The sequence below is a fragment of the Carcharodon carcharias genome, chromosome 6, assembly GCF_017639515.1.
Source record: "Carcharodon carcharias isolate sCarCar2 chromosome 6, sCarCar2.pri, whole genome shotgun sequence".
Taxonomy (NCBI): Eukaryota; Metazoa; Chordata; class Chondrichthyes; order Lamniformes; family Lamnidae; genus Carcharodon; species Carcharodon carcharias.
The window spans coordinates 14927476-14950744 of NC_054472.1; the positions used below are offsets into that span (position 1 = coordinate 14927476).

General features: G+C 43.0%; 1 protein-coding gene across 1 annotated transcript in view; it reads left to right on the forward strand.

Annotated features, from left to right (window-relative positions):
- Nucleotides 1–23269, forward strand: part of ofcc1 (orofacial cleft 1 candidate 1) — a 333910-nt gene that overhangs the window by 174234 nt on the left and 136407 nt on the right. The window contains exons 18-19 of the mRNA XM_041190069.1: nt 17360–17575; nt 22126–22378. Coding sequence (XP_041046003.1) covers nt 17360–17575; nt 22126–22378 — 469 coding nt within the window. The remainder of the gene's footprint in view (nt 1–17359; nt 17576–22125; nt 22379–23269) is intronic.

Consider the following 23269-nt stretch of genomic DNA (forward strand, 5'->3'; position numbering starts at 1 on the left):
TTATTAGCACCACGTATGATTCAACAAAAGGCGATTGTTGGGAATGTGAACATTAACCTGTAAAACACTTAAGCTGTTTTCGACTGGGTGTGACCTGACAAAGCAGCACAATAGCTGAACTCTCGTAAAGTTGAATATTTCAAGTGATGGACTGAGACCCGTACTGAGTGCCAGAGTCCGTAAATGGTTTGGACAAACCAAAATTATTTTTACAAAATTAAGCAACATTGTAAGAAACATCAGCTTAAGTCTTGAAACGAGAATCCGTGCACTAAAATGTTCTGCCTGGTCAGTAATGAATTACAGATGTGCAGCTTGGAGCATTGGGTAAGAGGAAGAAAAGAAAGTCAACCGCTTGGAAATGTGGTGCTTAGGAAGGATCCTAAGGTAAGTCGGTTGGAGAAAAGAACCAATGAGGAAGTACTGAATAAGGCTGGAAGAACAAGAGAATTCTTAAATAATATCAAAAGAAGACAAATGGAGTTCTTCGGACATGTTATCCATGCAGAAGGGTTGGATACTGATCACCACCAGCTGGATTAATGGGAGAAGAGCAAGGGATCAACAGTGAAGGACGCAGCTAGACATTCATTAAAGACTGGCTTAACCAGAACTCCAACAACCAAGGTATCCACTGATGCAAAGATCGGAAAGTTTGGAAAACTGCAGTCACCTCTACCACTGGATGTGGCATTTATCAACCTTGACGATCTGAGAAAGAAAATCATGCAACCTGAAGATAATCGAACATACGAATTAGGAGCAGGAGTAGGTCACTAGGCCCCTTGAGCCTGCTCTGCCATTCAATAAGATCATGACTGATCTGATTGTAACCTCAACCCCACATTCCCACCTACCCTTAATAACCTCTCACCCCCTTGCTTATCAAGATTCTACTTCAGCCTTAAAAATATTTAAAGACTCTGCTTCCACCACCTTTTGAGGAAGAGTGTTCCAAAGACTCATAATCTTCTGAGAAAAAAAAATTCTCCTCATCTCTGTCTTAAATGGGTAACCCCTTATTTTTAAACAGTAACCCCCAGTTCTAGATTTCCCCACAAGAGGAAACATCCTCTCCACATCCACCCTGTCAAGACCCCTCAGGACCTTATATGTTTCAATCAAGTTGCCTCTTACTCTCCTAAACTCCAGCGGATACAAGCCTAGCCAGTCCAACCTTCCTAAATGAGACAAGCCATCATTCCAGGCATTGGTCTAGTAAGCCTTCTCTGAACTGTTTCCAATGCATTTACATCCTTCCTTAAATGAGGGGACCAATACTGTACACAGTACTCCAGACGTGGCCTCATCATTACCCTGTATAACTGAAGCATAACCTCCCTAATGTTATAGTCAGTTCCGCTCACAATAAATCAATGTAGAATAGAAGAGAGAAAGACACCATCTGCAGTGTTTTGCAGCCTTTTATTTGGAAACTATGCTTTCACTATCATGCTTATTTATATTTATGTTGTGGGAAGCATCAGAGTTGTGTTACTGTGAAAGGGAGCTACCACCCTGCTCAATGCTGATTTGTATCTGATACATATAAAACAATCTTATCCCCTTATTGTGACAAATTTGTCTGACAGCTTTGTTCTGGGTGTACTAAAGAAAGCTGTTGAATTTCAGCACCTGTTGATGGTTTTCTCATGGACAAGACTCAGAAAAGATTGTTGCTCTAAATGTGCTTCAAAACCTCCTGTATCCATGCAAGTTGAAATAAAGAGATGAGGTCTGAGACAATTGGTCATTTAAGATGCTAATGAGGTAACTTTGATCATATTTCTTCATAGATAGATTACTGTAAGGCAGTTAGGCAGCAAAAGCCTGCAAGTAGGTCAAAGGGAAGGAGGCAGTAGTCAGAAATTACTTTTAAACACAGTAAAATAACACACTGATGTGGGAAAACATGGCATTCTCTTCATTTTATACTTTTATGTAGAGATACAGTTCTTGTATTAAGTGAGTCCATTTAGGGAATTAGACTGTTATCTGAAAAGGAAGAATGTGTAAGGTTATGGGGAGAAGGTGGGAGAATGGCACTAGGGGAAATGCGCATTCAGAGAGCTGGTGCCAAATGGCCTCCTTTTTTGCTGTAATAGTTCCTTGATTCTGTGATTGTGGTTGAGACATTGGATGGGCTAAAAAATGATAAAGAGGAGGTATTGGAAAGGCTGTTCATACTTAAGTATGACCAGACTGGATCAGATGCATCCGAGAATATTGAGAGAAGTAGGGATGGAAATTGCGGAGGCACTGACCATAATCTTCCAATCCTCCTTGGATACAGGGGTGGTGCCAGAGGGTTGAAGAACAGGAAATGTTGACCTGGCCTCGTTTCACCAAGTTTATTCTTAGCCCACCCTCAAAGAAGGATACAGAAGACACAACCATTTGATTAACGTCACAAGGTGCGGTACTATTAATATGCTGCCAGGTTTCACATTTAGAACAGAGGCCATTTGATTACATATCCATGAGTTCCAAATCCTGGGGGAGGACAGCTTAAACAAACATATTTTTTAATATCGCAGCTTGTGTTTTTGCACCCTCAGTGCCATCAATCACTTAATATGGTTGACTTTTGACTTTTACTTGTTGTTTCCCTTTCCCTCTTCATTTTGTTCAGTTGAATAAAGGTGATTTGCTTTCCTCCTAATTTCTAACTCTACCTGAAATGGTAGCCTCTCTTTCCTCTTTGCAAACCCTGGATGGCCCATTAGATATGTCCAGCATCTTATGCTTCTGTCTCTGTTTTTTTTCTGTTAAACTGAGCTGAATGCAAACCATAAAATGACTTCAGGTGGGAAAAGTAGATGAGAATTTGACAGCAAAAACCATTTCGCTGTAGGCAGTGCCAGGCAATAACGCATGGGAGGAGCATTTTTACAGAAGGCGGAGTAGTATGATTGGAGCAAAAGCACTGAGCTAACTGAGCTCTAGTTGTAAAGTATTTTGTGTTCACGAGCCAAGACTCGGGTAGTTGAACTGTCCCTATCATTTAAAAAGTCATTTTGCATTCAGTGCCTGCTCCTATGGCAACTTCTGTTCACCATTGATGGAGTGGGAATAGTTTCCTTCACATTCCTGATGATCCCTATGTCATTTGAGGGGCAGTAAAGCCAATTGGATTCAGCCCTCAATACGCCTGTAAATATAGTTACAATAATTTTTATAAAACGGCAGTCTCTGGGTTTAGTCATCTTCTCTGTGTTTGAAAGACTGGGAAACCAAATGGGTAGTGGCTTCAGGCTAGTCGGGGATAACTTACAGACTATTCTCCTGCTGGTCAGTGGGAGCGCAGAACTGCAGCACAGTTGCAGAGCCAGTTGCATGATAGGAGTTAAATGCATTGTCATCTGTCAGGACGACAGCGGGGCTGAACCCCCCTGAGTCCCCTGACTCCCCTGAACCCAATGCCCTCCATGGTGCCTGAGAGCTGGGCCAAAGCGTCCTGGCAGATGTGCTGCAGCAGTCTTTAGCTGGGTTCCATGAGGCTCAAACTGCTGGAGATAGCTGACTGTGAACATTTTAAGAGCCCTTGATTGAGCCACAGCAGCCTTCCATATCCTGTGGGCACAGATGGAGCACTCAGTAGAAAAACTGGACCAGGTATGATAGCACTTCAGAGAAGAACCGCAAGCTCAGGACAGGATGATAATTTCAGATTTGGATCTCTTCATCTTCCTGCTTTAGCATTTCTCTATGTTGCATGGGATTGCCACAATGTTGGACAACTTGACATCTAGCATCCTTTATTGGATTTGGCAGGTGGTTTTACAGCTGGATGCTTTTACTGATGCTAACCCTTCCCATTTATCGGGGGCTAGAAACCGTAGAGTGGTTAACCAGGACTCTTAACTTTTGTCATAGGCATGTTGGAAGGATTTATGGGTTGAAAATCAACCCTGTTTGGCCATGTTATGGACGGACCTTCCTTGGCCAACAAGTCCTGGAGTGGGACTCAAACCTGGAACTTCAGGCTCAGAGGTAGCTACTCACTGCACCACAGGACCTCCCATACAGTTGGATAAGGCATCGAAATTATAACCCTGTTTAAATGCCTGGAACACAGAGACCATGCCTGTCATAGCTAGTGACTATTGAATGGAGGGTGACATTAATGTTAATGCTGCCCTGTGGGTGGGCTCGATTCATTTGAGGGTGAAAGGAGTGGAAAAGCTGTTGACCATGACTGTTAATGCAGCAGAACATGGATTGTTCAGCTGAGATATTCTTTGAGGAGCTGTTGCTGAAGGATTCTGGCTACATTCAAGTGGTTCAGAGTTCAGCAAACCACCATATGACAGGATATGCTTTGTGATCTGTACTTCAGAACACCACCAGATCTGTGAAGGCACCCAAATTGTTGCTTGACGAATCTAATGGTCTTTTTGACGAGGGCTCTAGCTAACCAGTGGCTCCGACAGTGGTGCCAATCGGCCACTGAACATGCATTTCTAGGTGGATTCGTGAGGCCAAGGAGCCAGTCTCTTACTTGTGCAATGGCAGTAAGTGGGCAGGATGGTTGGATAGAGAGTTGGCGCAGAGCATCATAGAAAGCTGCCAGGAAAGCAGGTGTATACCTGTCTGATGCAACTGTTGGTGATTCACACCAGTTACACATTACTGTATTAGAAGCCCTTGTAATTCTTGAAGCTAGTGGGGTGGTCCCAGTCAGGTTGAATAGCAATAAATTCAAGCAAGGGAGTTTATTCATCCTATGTGTAGATGATGGGAGAAACCTTTATTTTATAGATCTTATGCAACTGGGACATTTGAAATCAGGATTTCATCAGTTAAAACTCATTTTGAAAAGGTTATTATCTATTTACATTCTTCGTCATTGAACCTTAAAGAAAACAATTCTTTTCTGACGACTGACAAATTCTGCACTATGATTTATTCACTTAAGTAGACTTCTCTGGTGGACATAGTGAGTTGGACAATACTTTCCTCTGGCAAAATGCCTTATACTGCTAATTTGGCACCACTATTGATTTAGGCTTGGGAAACTTCATAAGAAAATAGCTTCAAGGTGCGAGCGGTAAGCAATAACTATTTCTCTCAGTAAAAAAAAGGCTATTAATGGATGTGGAAGTGTGTGTATAGTGGGAGTGTTACCGGAATAGTGAGTGACGTTACAGTTGTTTTTTTTTTCAAAAGTTAAATGGCATATGCAAACAGAGATAGGTCACTATGAGGGGAGGATTACAGTGCTCTGCTGAGTACAATGATTGTCTTGATTTCACAAGATAGAGTGTAATGAATTTCAGCCCATTTAAGCCCCAATTCTTGGAAAAGGGACAGATGGAGTTCAGTTGGCACATGGTGCAGGGTCACCTGAGCTATTAAGGCAGAAGGAAGATTGTGCTGAGGTTAGTATCGTCTTTAAAATCCATGTTTTATACTGAATATGACTTTATTTATTGAGTGGGTTGAAGCCACTGGATCAGAAAAACACTGGACAACAGCATTTTAAACCACTTAAATAGCAGCTTCTAAGCTAGCCAAACCTTTTCATTGTTGTACCCTACAAATTCCAAAGCGATTAGAACAGAGTCAGGCTGTCTAGAAGTAGTCCAACAAAGACAAATCAACTTAGTTGCGTGTGAATGACCCATCCCTTAAACCATTCACAAAACATCCAGACATCACTTCTGTATTCAGCACAGTGTGGACCAAGCCATTAGACTCAGTCACTTTGGGCAATGGATCCCTGTGGAGGAAGGAAATCCTCCAGCCATGATCTAATCATTCCTAAACAATTAATGGATCTGGAATCAGCATGCTATGACCATGTTTGGGTAACTGCTCAGTTTGTGAGGAGATCATGTGATGAGCAAACTAACCCTCTTCGTGCTTAAAGAAACCGCTTTTCTCTAAGCCAGGCAGAAGAACAGAGAGCCTGAATGATACCAGAAAGACCCTGTGTGGTCACTCTCTCCCCCTAGCCATCCTGCAAGCTAATGTCCTGCTTGTTGTTCCACCAGCCACATGCCGCAGGCAGCATCTTAAAAATCAATATCAGCAGCTACTGGCGGGAGGCGATGGTGTAGTGGCATTGTCGCTGGGCTAGTGATCCAGGTTCAAATCCCACCACAAGGTGGATACAGGGTGGATGGTGGAATCTGAAAAAAAAATCCTGCTCCTAGTTTCTATGAAAATGGGAGCAGGCTATTGAGTTGGATGATCAGCCATGATCGTAATGAATGATGGAACAGGCTTGAACAGCCTACTCTTGCTCCTAGTTTCTATGACACCAGAAGAAAAGATAGAAGTTGTTTGTCAACATCTTTAAATCATCTCAATGCAAAATCTGGAAAGACCATCGAGCCCAGTCTGAAACTATCCAAGTCATCTATCTACAGGATCCATATGCAGCTGACTTTGTGTTTTGGACTCTTAAACAAGTTAGCCTACCTTTCCACTTTGTAACTTAGTTGTGTGTGTGCGAACTCTTGAATACTTGTGTGAGTGAGAGTTGGAGTGCTTTTATTTTTTCAGATCACATGTTAACTACAATATATCGTATTTCCTTCTAAAAACCTATAAGAAAACCTGTCTGTGTGTGCCTTTTATAGTCACAGCACTTAAACAGTTAAACACTCACTGAATTAGCAAGCAAATTCTTTTTAAAAAATGAGTAGTGGTAAGAGAGGGCAGCCATTCTACCACTTCCCACCTGACTGTAGCAATTTGGAATACCTTCCCTCTAATTGTAAAAAGCCCACTAGCACGTCAGAAATCTTGCACCATGCTGCATTTTAGTATCGGGACAGGGCAATGCAGCAGTTCTTAAAGGGCTGCAGTTCACCGTTAAAAGGGATGTTGTGGTGGTGGTAAAAGAAAAAAAGTGGACTAATTTGCATGGTTGCATATTGGCAATGTGCAGGCAGCATGGCTTACTTTGAACTGAGTCTTGCTGCAGGATGAGCAGTGAAAGAAAGTGGACTTATTCAGGGATGAATGCCACAGATGTAATCTTTCTGGAGAGATGCCATGAACAGAGTTAATATAGTCATCCAAATCTGTAACAAATCTGGTTGCAAATAAGGAAAATGTTGACCAGTATCCAAAGGATATTTTGCACTGATATTTTGTGGGGTCTTTCAGACTTGAATACTCCTAAATGAGGAACTACTGCACTGCCTGGGAGATTGAATTATTGTAGCAAATTATTGTCCTTTTACACCCAATTTTTGTGCTGTAGGGCACGGAGCAGCAACCTGATACTTTGGCTTCCAACCCGAGGTACTCCATTGCCTTTAGGATGCCTTTGAATAAGATCAGCTTCCTGCCTAATGATAGATTAGTTGGTAGTATTCTCATCTCGGAGTCAGAAGGTTGTGGGCTCAGGTTCCGCTCCAAAGACTTGAGCACAAAATCTAGGCTGACACTCCAGTGCGATATTAAGACTGGTGACTGAAAACCTGGTCAAAGAGGAAAGGAGTAGGGGTTGTCTTAAAAGAGGTGGAGAGGTTTAAGGAGGGAATCCCAGAACTTAGGGCCAAGGCAGCAAGGAAGGCATGAGAACTGTTGCACACTCCCTTAACTGAGAAGTAACCACAGCCATCAGTTGGAGCATAGGATTAATGAGAGATATTGCTTTCCAGCAATTTTTTATGATGTGAAATATTCAGCTGGTTCTGAAGAAAAACTTAATCAATACAATGAGAACATTTCAAAGGCCACTTTGCAATGGTGCTTCAATTTGCAATAATACATCAGTTTCTTTGTTGCGTTTGTTTACTAACAAATGGTTGCCTCAGATTTCACTGCTGAATAAGATAGAAAAATGGTGTGAATTCACGAGCACATGCATTGACTTTCTGTGCTGCATGCTTATAACTTACTGATGCTGTGGGTCTGATAGTTGTTGTGCTATTAATGAGCACTGCAAATAAATGAATAGAAGATGTAATGCCTGAAGTTTTGACACAGAGCTAATCTGTAACTCCGGGCTTTTATTTTGAAGGAAAGAGTAATGATTAGCTTAAGTAGAATAGGTTAGTTCAGTTGGGAGTTACAACATTTACTTCACTAAACTTGATTCATTGAAGATGAACTGTCTCACTGTTCCCCTCCCTATAAAAACTTCCACATTTCATTGTTACTATATTTACCAATGCTGCATTTAAAGTCCAATACAATCCAAAGGCTACACATTAAACACCACCTCCATAGGTACTTAGTAACATAAGAAGTAGGAGCAGTATTAGGCCATATAGCCCCACAAGCCTGCTCCACTATTCAATAAGATCATAGCTGATCTTCAGCCTCAACTCCACTTTTTAAAATTCACTCATGGGATGTGGGCTTCACTGGCTGGGCCAGCATTTATTCCCACCCCTAGTTGCCCTTCAGAAGGTGGTGGTGAGCTGCCTTCTTGAAACACTGCTGTTAGGGAGGGAGTTCCAGGATTTTGACCCAGTGACAGCGAAGGATGGTGAGTGACTTGGAGGGGAATTTCCAGGCAGTGGTGTTCCCATCTCTCTGCTGCCCTTGTCATAGAGTTATACAGTACAGGAACATGCCTTTCAGCCTGTGCCAGCCATCAGGTACCTATCTGTTCTAATCCCATTTTCCTGCACTTGGCCCATATGGTGTTTCAAGTGCTCATGTAAATACTTCTTAAATGTTGTGAGAGTTCCTGCTCTACCACTTCCTCAGGCGGTGTAACAGAGCAGCACACCCTCACTGCTTTAGTGGAGAGTCAACCTAGTTGAGGTGTTCAAGTATCTGGCCTGAGACTTGAACCCACAACCTCCTGACTCAAAGTAAACGCGCTACCTACCAAGCCCCAGCCAAACCACCTAACCCACTTTACTCTTTTTTTTCACTAGTAGAAATATGGACACAACATGTCCTTCTGGATCTTAATGGTCTTGGGTTTGGAAGGTGCTGTTGAAGCACTTTCTTGCCCTATCCCCACAACCCGTGATTCCCTGAAATACAAATGCAAAGTAATTTTAAGAAAGGGGGGAATAATCCCAGTCATTTAATGCTCATTCCTCCTGCCCTGTAGCCTGAAATTTATAAGTATTGTCCAATCTGCACAAAACGTCATCAAGTGGCAACTAAACTCTAATTGATTGGACATTGCATTTTAATCAGTAACAATTGGATGTTGTTGCCTTAAAAGAGGAGAGTTCTATCTGAGCAGCAGAATAATATACTGTGACTGGGACACTACAACCGTCCTTTGCTTATAAAACTGCGTATCACTCTGAATATTTGACTTTAAAATGGGGATTGCATTATGTCTGACTGCCCTGGTCCAAATCTGGCCCATCTTCTAACCTTGCTTTAGCTGTGGACAACCCTTGCCTTCAACTCTATATCTAGCATCCAGTGCTTATCAGTGCCTGCACATTTCAGGTGACACACTGTCACACAAGCAAACTTCTGTGCATCCCTTACAAAGAATACGGGGTGTAGCAGTGTTGTCCAGGCACCCACTTTTCACGTCTAGGAGATGGGTTCAAATTTAATCCAGGCTGGTGGCATAAATGAATGAATTCTGTTTCGTGATAGTCAGTGTGCTTTGTGAAAAAGGTTTGGGCAGACTTCATCCAGTGGCTAATGAGCATGAAGCTCCAGTTCAAAGCAGCTGCATATGGGCATTGTCACCAGGACATTGATGCAGTAGAGGATGCTCTAATGAGGTTGTTGCTGAATAGAGGTGACGCTACTCTGCATTTAGCTGTACAGTACTTGACTGCTTGATGCCGACACTGGAAATGCAACTATAACTCTGTCACCTTCATCAGTGCAAAAAAAAAGCCAGTTTGATCTCAGCATTGGCCTGAGCATTTATTATGACTAATTAACCATGAATTAACCTTAAACAAGGAATAGCAAATACACCTTGCTGGCTCATGAGGATAATACATTTTACACAGCTGTCCTTTAGCAGTTAAATGCATTGCGAGGTATAAGGTATAATTCTCCAGTCTTTATAAATCAGTGCGTCCTTCAATCTTCCAGAAGCATTGAGACAGGAGATCAGTTGGTATATAGCTTAAAAAAAGTGTTAGACATGAGCAAGAAATTCCCAAAAAACATTCCCTGCTTATTTCAAGGTGGGTACTCAAAGATAGGGTCCTGTGACGTAGTGGGTAGTGTCCCTACCTCTGAGCCAGAAGCCCTGGGTTCAAATCCCACTCCAGGACTTGATGGCCAAGGAAGATGCGTTGATAATATGGCCAAACAAGTTGAGTATCAACCTGCAAGTCCTTCCAACAGATGCCAATGGCAAGTGGTAAGAACAGGAGAGATTTCTGGTCAGCTATGTGATGTAAAGAATGTTGCTATTTATAGCTGTAGACCACAACATGTGAGTGAAAGTGCATGCTGCCACAGCAACTCAAAGATAGGGAGACTGGTTAGCACCATTAGCTAGTGTGTGGCTCAGAGTAATGCCAACAATGTGTGTTCAAGTTGACTTGAAACCTACCTCCACAGAGAGTGGAAGGTGATAGCAACCACCACTGACAAAAAACATCAACAGACAATGAGCCAAGGACTTGCCTTCAGGCACAGTGCACATGACATGACACAATGATAGGTGTGAGTGAAAGAGAATAAGTCCATTTTGCAAGAAAATTGCTAAAATAATAGGCTGTAGATAGAGTTGCCAACTTTGGTTCAACATTTTCCTGGAGGTTTCGTCACATAGCCTCCAACTGCCTTATTCTATCAAACAGTCTTTATCCCAATTTACAATCAATACAAGTGTTCAAAAAACGTGATAAAACATAACTTTTTAATCCCCCCCCTCAATGATTTATTTCCCGGATTACTCACAATGGAGTCCAAAAGATTAGTCTTAAATTCCTGGAAACTGTAAGACAATCCTAGAGTGTTGGCAAGTCTAATGGCGAATGGGATAGAAAGTGTGCAGGAACTCCTTGTAATAAATTTTGTGACTAGTTTGTGACAGTTTCTGCTAGAGAAATTGCAGGGAAGAGAAAAAGCAGGAGCAGACACATTAGAAAGAAAACAGATGTATGCCTTAATTATCTTTGCAGAATTAGTTTTTTTTTCATATTTAAGGGACTAGGGATATTATTTTCAAACAACTGCCTCAATATGACTGCTTTGTAACAGCTGCACCTGCAAGTGGCCTAATTTCTGAGCAGTAACCATTACAGTATAAGCCCATCTGAATGATCATGCTAAATTGTTGTACTGCTGACGAGCCAGTATTTTGGGCCTGGACTCTGTTGTGACCTTTTATTTCACTTGTTCATGGGGTATGTGCGCCGCTGGCAAAGCCAATATTTGTCGCCCATCGTTTGATAACGGTTAAGAGTCAATAGGCCTGGAGTCACGTGTAGGCGGTTAATGAGCCTAGTTGACATTCTGCTGTTAGCGGGCGAGTTTGCGCGTATTGGCCTCTCCTGCCCCCAGCTCAGCCGTGGGAGGTTTTCTGGCTGCTGGCAGACTGACGCGCAGCCTCCCAGGTGATTTAGCGGGCCAGGCTGCCATGTTGACTGCCCCCCATGGGCTGGATTCAATTCCACCCTGTGTCACTTCTAAGCAATGAGGAGTGCTGCTTTCAACTCTGAACAAACCATCTTGTTATGTTAGTGGAGCAAAGAATTCACTGTACATTGTAGCTAAGAAGGAATCCATTTAAAAGAGTTATTTTCCAATGAATAAGAGCTTTAAACAATTTAAAAGGGTTCATTTTTCTAAAAGGTTAACACAGTTAATACTGCACGGGCCATGGGCCCCTGAGTAAAGGGGCTTGCTTCATCTCAGAACTATAAAGGGTAACTTCTGACTTTTCAAACCTTTTGTCTGAAATTTAAACGAGGCAGCATGACCCTGATTGGCCAAGGCATAGCCCTGAGGAATGAGTCAGCGAATGGCTATCACTTATTTCGTTTGGCTGAAACAGGTGCAATGTGTGGACATATTCTTTCTGTCTGCAAAGTATTAATATATGTTACAAGCTGTCTGGTTTACATTTCAAACAATTCTTGGCAGTTAACTGTCAGTCTCCATCAATTAATGCATTCTCCATGGCAACACCTCTACCAATCAGAGTCCTCTTGCCAACCAATCAGCACTTTCTTCTCATACAGTATAAATTGGTTGCTTTCCCATTGCATTTTTGGGAAGTGTCCTGATGAGTGCAAGATGAAAAGCTTTGACATGTCTCTTTTTATGACAATACTCAAGTTCTGTACTACCAAGCAACTAGAAATAAGATTGTATTCTCTACTTTTTCCTAGAACTATTAATGTTGCGATTGACTGCCTCACCACTTATGAATTGATGTTTCGTTCTTTAATAAATTTCCATATATTTTAGAATTTATTTAATCTCACATAGTCTCCTGCATTGCCAACTCATGAACCCACCTCTGTGCACTGTTGGGTGGGGAGGTACATCACTGAGGAGCTTATGGACCCTCACAATATCCGGCTTATTATAATCTGGCTGAAACTTGTGAGAAAGGTTATCGAGTGGACAGTAATATTCTCAGCTGGTTCCTTTCCTCTGGGAAGAGTTAAGTCAGTCCTTCAGGTCTATTCAGCGATTTAGGATCTGTCTTTCTCAACCTTACATTGAGGATGATCAGCTGAGAAGTACACCTGATCTGGGATGGTCCCAAAAAAGGGGCTAAGATTATTATCCACCATGTAGACATGTATGTGCCTGGTAACCATGCTGACTGCAAGCAGGCAAATTTTAGTTATGTGCAATGCATCCTGATAAAATACATTCTACCCATATCTTATTCAGTGGCAGTGAATGAAATGTTCATAATAAATTAATTCATATAGTAGTTTAACAGCTATGTGGGGAAGTGGTAGTATTAAAATGATATGGTAAAAATTCACATGAGCATTTGGAAGTCTTCCTCAGAGTTGATTTATAAACTTGCTGATCTGTAACAGAATAAGTGCAATTAATAATTTCAATCTTCAAAATGATTTAAAAGCTGCAATTGAGTATATTTAATTTCATATTATCTAAAGTTACTGAAGGAACCTGCCTGAATTGCAAGAGTCTATTTAATTAATAATATTGTTCTCTGTGATGATTCATAAAAATATTATATGCACAGTGCAAGGCCCATACCTCTTAGTTCACAGTACACATTAATGCTCACTCCTGCAATAGGATTTGTCAGCCAATGTGTTTTAAAGTTACATGGTCAAATGTGCTCTAAGGACAGCCTCCTGCACATCTTAATATTATCACACTGATAACATAATAACTTGACCTGCTTCTATGAAAAATGTTCACCTGGTAATGTATGATTTTGTAGATTACCTTTAAAGGGGGCACAAGTGCCAGGCAATAACCACATCCCCTTGACATTCAATGGCACTACCATCACTGAATCCCTGTCTATCAACATCATAGGGGGGTTACCATTGACCAGAAACGGAACAGGACCAGCCATATAAATACTGTGACTACAGTGCAGGTCAGAGGCTGGGAATCCTGCAGTGAGTAACTCATCTCCTGACTCCCCAAAGTCCGTCCACCACCTATAATGCACAAGTCAGGAGAGTGATGGAGTACTCTCTACTTGCCTGGATGAGTGCCGCTCCAGGCTGCAAGAAGCTCAGGAAAAATCAGCTCACTTGATCAGTACCCCATCCACCGTCTTAAACATTCACTCCCTCCGCCACTGACACACAGCCGCAGCAGTGTGTACCATCTATAAGGTGCACTGCAACAACTAACCAAGGCTCCTTCGACAGCATCTTCCAAACCCACAACCTCTACCACTTAGAAGAACAAGGGCAACAGGTGCATGGGAACGCCTCCAACTGCAAATTCCCCTCTAAGCCACATACCATCCTGACCTGGAACTATAGGTAGAATTTCTGCCCTTGGCTGGGGTGCTGGGCGGGGTTGGTTGGGGCAGTCGGGAAGCCGACCGCTGCCTGCGATCGGCACCGCACTGCGATTTTACGCGGGCGGGCCAATTAAGGCCAGCCCAGCGTGATACGTGAGCTAGCGCAAGCTTTATGCACGCGCGTGAAAGAGCCCTTCATAATCTCGCTGAGGTACAGAGCCGCCTCAGGGAGGTGTTTACAAAAGCTAATGCACAAAATAAAAATGTCATAAAACATGTCCCCTCATGCGACTCTGTCACATGTTTTTAATTCAAGAGCTAAATTTTTATTTTATTTTCATTTGCTTTTGGAAACCTAATCCTGTCTTTGGATGAGGTTTCCTAAAAAATGCAAAGGCAGCTTGGCCTTTTTACCTGCTCGTTAACTGTTAGGTTGAACGGGCAGTGAAAAATTCAGGACAATTGTTAACTTGATGGCCTTAATAAGCCTTTTAATTGTTGGCGGGGCCCCCACCAGCTCCGGCATGCGTCCGCTGACCTAACCATCACCAGAGTGCACATTGACGTCGGGATGATTGTCCAATGTCAACACACTTTATTTCACGCACAGGCATGTCGGGCGCATGCCCGCAAGCCAAGGGTAAAACTCTGCCCTACATTATCTGTCCTTTACTGTCACTGGGTCAAAATCCTGAAACTCCCTACCTAACAGCACTGCGGCTGTCCCTACACCACATGGACTGCAGCAGATGAAGAAGGCAGCTTCTTCAAGGGCAATTAGGGATGGGCAATAAATGCTGGCCTAGCCAGCAACGCCCACACCCCGTGAACGATTAAGTAAAACAAAAATCTTTGCTGTAGTATTATCCCGTTTCCACAGGATCAGATTGTATGGTCAGATGTGGTTTAATTCACTTTAACCAGTATATTGCTTTAAGACCTGGAATAATTCAATGAGGTTGGGTACCTTTGCCCCCAAGTTTAATAAACAAAATGAAATTTTAATCAGGGGCAAGCCCAGGAAGATATTTTTGCATCACAATAACTGCAAAAACACAAAGGATCATCTGTTTTAGAACTGATTCATTGCAAGAAATTGGAAAATTTATCAGTATGAAGATGCTGCAGTAAATTGTAAAATGCCCCCATCCTTTCAGGGATAGAGTCCAATGATTGGAATTTTCTTGGAGAGGGTTCTCCAGATTGGTCAAAGTAACTTCGGTGCCAACTCTAGGATTCATGATGAAAGGAGCTTCTGCTGACCTTCCATCGAAGTTATGCCAGCCAACTGGGGGAATGCCAAAAAATTTCCTGGCATAAGACTCTTTGGAGGCTGTGGGTCATAACTTGGCCGGTGTCTGATGTTGAATGAGAAGATGACCAGGAGAAACCAGGGCGGGGCCCAAGGTTAGCCCAAGATTGAGCATTGGGTCAATTTGAGGAACCAACATCCTATGCTGAAATGATTCTTGACAGTCAGGTGACTCAACATTAATTTGGGCGAGATGCTGGTTACTGTTCCATCTTCCTAGGCAGTTTAGCAGTTGAAGAATTGAATATTGGGCTGCTTATCTCACTGGCAGGGGCCCAAAACCAAGTACTGGGTGAGAGGTTGGAAGGCACTGGAGGCCCAGCCAATGGATGGTGGTGGCAGAAGCAGCATTGCTACTTGCGAAAAGTAACAATCTTTAGTGGTTGCCGAGCAACTGCCTAAGAATCCTAAGTGGAACAGGCGTGGCTCCTGTTCTGCTGCACAATATTAAATTTAGCATCAACATCAGGAAGGCAAGGTCATGCAAAAGTCAAGATTGGAAGCACCAAGATAGAGGCAATTTCATGTACCTTGGTTTGATGATAAACACCAAAGTTACACCCAAGAATGAAATCTAGGTTAGATTAGCTATGGCAAGAGGCGTGACTAGTGACTTAATCAGCTTCTGGAAGTCCAAAAGAATCAGCATGCAACTGAATAGAAAGTCTAGTGGAGTCACTGGTGTGGAGTGTTGCATTCTATGGATGTGAGAGCTGAACTCTAAAGAAAGGGGATGAGAGGAGGAGAACAGCTTTTGAAATGTGGGTATAGTGGAGGATGCTGAGAATCAGAAAGACAAAGGAATGGGTTAGTTCAAGAGCAGAAGTTCAGGAATCAAAAGAGAGTTAGAAAGATAGTCAAGTATGGGCATAGGGAATAAAGATGCGACTGCCTTGTCCTGGCAACAACTGAAGGAGAAATTGAGCGTAAAAAACAGAAGTGGAAGAAGAAACATTGGATGGGTGGATAACATTGAGATGTGGACTGAGGGAGGCTTGAAGAAAGCTGGAAAAGAAGACCCCCTAAGGCTGTGGTGAAAACAGACAGGGCAGAATTTTGCCCTTGTCGGGCGGGCTCGGTGGGGATGGGTGGGGATGGTTGGGAAGCTGACCACCGCCTGCGACCAGGGCCAGACTGCGATTTCATGCTGATGGGCCATTTAAGGCCTGCCCAGAATAAAATGTGAGTGGTAGTGCTCAGTGCTGCCTGTGTGGGGGAGTAGGGGGAGGAGGGCTAGTGCGAACTTGGTGCGATTGAGCACTTGAACAGTTTTCAAAATAAAAAAATAAAGATGTTAAAAATGTTATAAAACATGTCCCCTCATGTGACTCTGTCACATGAGCGGGGATATGTTATTAATTAAAGTTAAACATTTTTTATTTGCTGTTGGAAACCTCATCCCGCCCGTGGATGAGGTTTCCAAAAAAAATGCAAAGGCCGCTTGGCCTTTTCGCCTGCCCACCAACCGCAAGGTTGGACTGGCAGCGAAAAGTTTCTTTTAATTACCGTTTCAAGGCCTTAATAGGCCTTTCAATTGCCAGCGGGTGCACTGTTGACTCCGGCCTGAGCCCACCGACCGAAATATCCCACGAGTGCTCGATGATGTCGGGACGCTTGCCTGATGTCATCGCGCGTCATTGTACACTCGGTCGGGTCAGGCATACGCCCTCCCGATGAGCTAAAAATTCAGCCCACAAAGTCAGGGACCTAATGCCTGTCTTATGCAGCCACAGGGACACCTGCATAATGGCTGTACCCGGCATCGAGTTGCAAGTCTTTCAGACATTCTTTCAGCAGGGACATTGGTCCCTCATTTTTGTGTCTCTTTCACGCTCAAAAAATGTTCAATTCCTACCCCAGTGAATGTCTAGGTGTGCAGGATACAAGTAGATGTAACACATGAGCACCTTCAGAGGCAGAGTCTGCAGGAAGCACTTAATCAAGGCCTCTCTGTGCGTTCAGTAAGTAGGGTATGTTTATCCAAGGGTCTTCAGTTTTCAAACTATTGCACAAATTCTTTCGCCAGTATAAGACCGACTCATGTTTTCCATTTTGGAATATCAGATATTACAGTAAAGGGGAGAAAAAAAGAAACGAGAAGAAAAAATAAAGGAGTCATCGCTTCTGTAATTCCAGTAAAGCATAAGAACACTTGGATGTCTTCCTTAGTTTGCTGGCCTGCAGTTAAATGACGAATTGTCTTTGTAATTTTCCAGGTCAAATTCTTCCCCCGACCAAGCAGTGAAAACTCTTGCCACACACGCCCGGTTTGTCTGTCGGATGTTCCTGGAGGAGCTCGGAGTTTCACAATGGTGCCCATCAGAGGCTTGGCTCACGATGCTGCTCGTAGCTTTGAACTGGTTTGTGCGCCTTTACCTGCATTACTGCAGCCAGTGGCTCTACCTCCAGGCGATTGGTGTCCCCGTCAACAAGTAGGCTCGCTGGCCGTGATATTTATGTATGAGATGCCAGGAAGCAGCTCAAAGCAAACTTTTGCATCTTCTGTAACTAGTTTATTGCTCTTTAGCAAAGGAATCAAAATGACATGACAAATGAGTTTGTGTAAAAAAATGACACAGGGAATCAATTTTATGTATTTATTATACCACAGTGACCTCTTGAAGAGTCTAAACTGAGAACTCTTATTTATCTTTGAAACATGTTGAATAATCAACTGTCTCACAATTGCAGGTAGTTCAGAAAGTAACTGTGAAGCTTTAGTAGGATTTTGAGGACGATGGTTACTTGTGGTGTGATGTATGCCATCTAGTTAATGGCATATCACCAATCCTAAATTGTGTGCATCTTACAGCTTTTGTTTAAAATTGCTCCAAAACAAAATTTCCATCCGTCACCCATATATACCCCTTATCTTCTCTTTCTGCCTTTCCAGAATGTAGCATTCAAGCCTTTAAATAGCTATTGCAAAAGGGAACTGTCTTCATGAAAAAGTGTCTTAATTTATTTTCAAATATGTGACGCCATGGCATAAACCCCATTGAAATGTATCATCCTGTCACTGCCCCATGACATTGGAATACAGATGATGCACAGCTCATTCTGGTTTCTCTGCCCTCTTACATAATGAGAAAAGGTTTCTGAAATGCACTCTCACAGACTTATTTCCCCTTCAATTAAAAAGAGTAGTAACGCGCACCGTGGTGTGCTCCTGTAGGAATGCTTAGCATATTCTTCAGACCCTCGTCCTTAATTTTTTTAAGCACAGCCAGAAATCTGTCTACTGCCTCCATTAAAATATAGTTTCCTCTACTGGAGGGTCTAAAATTAGGGGACACGGTCTCAGGATAAGGGGATGGTCATTGAGGACTGAGATGAGGAGAAGTTTCTTCACTCAGAGGGCTGAGAATCTGTGGAATTTTCTGCCCTAGAGGACTGCGGGATGCATCATACAGTCATTGCAGATATTCAAAATTTCCATGATTCTACTCTACGATGACAAAAGTAAGTTCTGCATTTACTTTACATGACCTTACCGGAAACAACGTCGACCTATTCAGAGTAATTATCTGAAGCGAGAGTTTTGAGAGGATGAAGAATGTTTCTTCACCAGGTCTAATGGATGCTGCCATCTTCAGCAGCAGTGGGGAGAATCTTTGGCTCGGCGAGTTGGCCCCACGCCCCCTGAACTGACAAAGGCCCATTAAGGCCACTTAACTAACGATTAAAATAATTAACGGAGCTGCCCATCCAACCTTAAGGCTGGCGGGCAGGCCAGGAGCCCAGTCGGCCTTTTGAGTTTTTCAACCACTGGAAGTGTGAGGTTTCATGAGTGATTTTAAATTTTCTCAAAAATTTTCATTGAAGTTAATGCACACGTCCCGGCTCATGTGACAGTTACACATGAGGGGACATCTCATAAAAAATTTTTCAACACTTTGTTGAACTGTTAAAACTTAAAACTAATCTCCCTGAGGCACCACTGTGCGAAAGAGCGCATTCCCGACTCGGGGGATCTCCTCCCACCCCCGGCCCGCACAGGGAGCGCTCAGTGTTTCCTGGTGCGGGTCACGCTGTGCGGGCCTTACTTGGCCCACCCACATAAAATGGCGGCACGAATCCGATCGGGGTGCCAATCGGGCCTGCACCCGCCCGTGCCCGACCCCATAAGCGCCCACCCCCACACAACCCTCCCGACAGGGGGGAATATTCTACCCAATGCCCTTTATTTACTTACCATTTTTTTTTTTGGCCAGTCATCTGATGTGGTGTTATTAGAAAGGATTTGAAAGTTTTTATGACTACATGTATATAGAGCCAAACTGAATATGTCAACCACCAGGGCTAAAAATTATGCTGTGAGATACTATCATACAAATGTGTAATGCGTTTGTCTTAAGTTTGATATTTTGATGCCCTTTTACTTACATTTTTATCCACTTTGCTTTTTGTAATTTTCCCCTTGCATCTCCTTTCCTCCGGGTCCCTGAACCTATTCTGTGGCCGAGAGAGACAAATCGCGGTGAGACCACTATTAACGATGCCTTGTAGCAGCCCTCTATACAACGTCAGTGAACTGAGGTGACTCCATCCACCCATTATTGACCTTCCTTCATGTGGAAAAGTGCTCAGTTCGTTATTTTGTTGATGCCCGTGGGGTTATTGTGGGTGGAAACCTATGTGGGCACATCAGCCCACTGCGCCATTTAACATATTCAAGATCAATAGATTTTTGAAGACTACAGGAATCGAGGGATATGGCAGGAAAGTGAGTTGAGGTAGAAGATCAGTCAACATCTTATTGAATGGTGGAGCAGGCTCAAGGGCCTGTACGGCCTACTTCTGCTATTTCTTATTCTCATGGTAGAGAGGAACTTAAGACAAATGCATTACACATTTGTATGATAGCATCTCGCAGCATAATTTTTAGCCCTGGTGGTTAACATAGGCAACTTGGCATTATATACATGCAATCATAAAAACTTTCAAATCCTTTCTAGTAACATCACATCAGATGATTGTCCTTAAAAAATAGACAAGTAAATAAAATACACTGCTGCTGAAAATGGCAGCATTAGTTAGACCCGGTGAAGAAACATTCTTCATCTTCTCAACATTCTCGCATCAGATAATTACTCTTAATAGATCAAAGTTGTTTCTGGTGAAGTCATGTAAAATAAATGCAGAACTTATTTTCATAATTGTAGGATAGAATCATAGAAATTTATAGCCCAAAAGGAGGCCATTCGGCCCATTATATCTGTTCTGGTTGAAAAAGGACAATTGAACCTAGTCCACCTCTTGGTCCTTGTAGCCTTGTAGGTTGCATTGCCTTTTAAATGCACTGAGGATTTCCACCTCTAACACCCTTTTGGGCAGTGAGTTCTAGACCCTCAGCATCCTCTGGGTGAAAGAAATTTTCCTGAGCTTTCCTCAAATCCTTCCAATTACTTTAAATTTCTGCTTGCCATTTATTGACCTCTCCATTAAGGGAAATAGGTCTTTAATGATTTAACTGTTCTTTATATATCAAACTGACCTAGGCATGTACAAGAAATGTAATAACCAAGCCCAAAAATCTCCAATGCAGCAATATTTTGTTGATTTTGACTTATATTTTTACCTGCTTTTTTTTTTTGTAATTTTTTCCCTTGTGTCTCCTTTCCTCCGGGTCCCTGAACCTATTCTGTGGCTGAGAGAGAAAAATTGCGGTGAGACCACTATTAACGATGCCTTGTAGCAGCCCTCTATACAACGTCAGTGGACTGAGGTGACTCCATCCACCCATTACTGACTTCCTTCATGTGGAAAAGTGCCTGGTTCGTTATTTTGTTGATGCCCGTGGGGTTATTGTGGATGGAAACCCATGTCGGTACATCAACCGACTGCACCATTAAAAGATTAGAGGATGACTTTACTCACTGATAATCAACCATTGAAATATTTAGTGACCATGAGGACATAGGCCTGGATATTTGGCCACGGGTCGGGTGTGCAGAGTTGTGAGAATTGCTGGCTCCACAAACCCAACCTTTAAAAATGGCTGCCTGGACGTCGGATTTTCAGTCCAGTTGTCAGGCTGGATTACATGTCTTTGCGGGCGACCCTGGAATAACTGAGGAGGATGCCGGGTGCGCAGGCGGACTAGGTGCAAGGCCTGCCTCAAGGATTCAGAACTGTGTCCAAAATTTTAAAATAAAGACTAAAGCATGAATCATCCCTCCAGTCCTTGCCCTTCACTTCTCACCTGCCCACATTCTCCCCATGCCCTATCCATGCCAACCCCATGCCACCTCATGCCCTGTACCCACCCCCATAGCCCTCATACCCTATATGTCAATGTGGCCCTCCACAGGGTCTGCTGTAACAGTCTTTGCTGATTGACTTGACACTGAAATCAATACATTGGTATGAACCTGGGGTTCTTTACCATTAGGTTCCCACTAAAAATGTCAAAAAAGGTTTGGGCTGGTTCATTCTATAGTAAGTGAACTTTTAGTGGCACGAAAAGTGATAAATTTCCACCTGGCTCTGAAAACTTTACTTTATAAGTGTCGAATCTCATTCCTTCAGTAGTTAATTAGTGTCAGAGATTTACAAGCAATAAATATATAATATAGTTTTAAGAAAATTTTCTGCCTGCCTATTTTACCTCTGAATCCCAAATATCTTTAACAATCTTTATTTCTCTTTCTCTACATGGTTTAAATTTATATTTATTGCTTCATAGTTCTTGGTTTAAACTCTGTGTGGCTCCGTGAAGATTCTTCAACCTGATTGGTTGAAGAGCCTTGTTGCTGCTCCCCCTGCTCACAGAGGATCCCCTGTAGAGCGTGCCACACTGGATTAAAGTATGTCTGTGCTCAAAAGCCCACAAAAAACTTGTGAGCTGCTGTCAGCGAGGTACACGACGAGTGTCGTTCCTTCGCCACTGACAGTATAATTTGGGCCATACAGGGTGCAGTCATGACATTGTAAGCACAGATGTAATCATGTTAATTTTTCTTTTTTTTTTGCCTTTAAGGTTCCATTTTTATCCACACACGGTCGAACTCATCTACCAGAATTCTCTACTGCATACTTGCGAGGAGCTGACCATTGTAGCCTTGGGACCTTTGACCTTGAATGTAGCTATGCTTATTATGGCTATGATCAGATGGGTCTGTCATGTATTATTTGGCTCATTCCCTTCCTTCTTGTCAAGGTTTATCATGGCAATGGGACTTTGGATAGTGCTTGACCCTCTGGCAATATTTATAGTGGATGGCATCCTGGGGGTAAGTCAGTTAAAATAACTTGTACATGCAGACTTTAAATAGATTGCACTGTATCCTGGAAAAGATTTGAAAGTGAATGGTGCTGTGATGAAACAGACAGTTGCAGATGATCAGTATTTTTTTTAGTAGATGGGAGGTAAGACCACTAACTCTAAATGTGCTCTGTGCTGGAAACGCTATTATTTGTATGTTTCATTGACGCTCACTGCCAACATATAGAACCAACATACAGCAAAAGACCAGCTGATTCTTTGAGCCTGCCCCATTCAATGGCAATGCCTTAAACATTGGAGTTCACATCCTACCCCCCACCCCCTTGTCGGCCACCCACACCACCCCGCACAACTCACCAGCACCCACGTAATCCCCCGAGAGTAGCAGAGAATGATTAAAGAAAAAGCCCAAGGTCAATTCTGGGGGAGAGAATATGGAAAATATTTCTCACACACTCTTAGGTGATCGGAACTAGCCCAAGAGACCACAGTGATCAAGATTTGTATGACGGAGTATCCCACCTACCCTTTGTATGTTGCGATCACCTGCTCCAGCTGTCCAGTGCAGGTCTGCAGTGAATCAGTGCTCACTGTGTCTGATGGGTCTGCTGTCCACTGGAGGGAGAAACACCTCCTCACATCTAACCTAGTTCTGCCATTGCTTGTCTTACTGGTCCTCCCCAACGCCTCTAGTTGAACTAAGCTGTCCATATGAACATAGATCAGAATTTTACACCTTTGCACCGGTGGGATTTTAGGCAGGGTGGGGGGGAGGGGAGCGTGAAATTGAAGGGATGGGACTCCCCGCTGTGTTCGCGCCCACCCCGATCACGCAGTGATTTTACATAGGGGCGGGCAAGGCCTCAGAATGGAAGCCCACCCTTGCCCCAATTGAGGC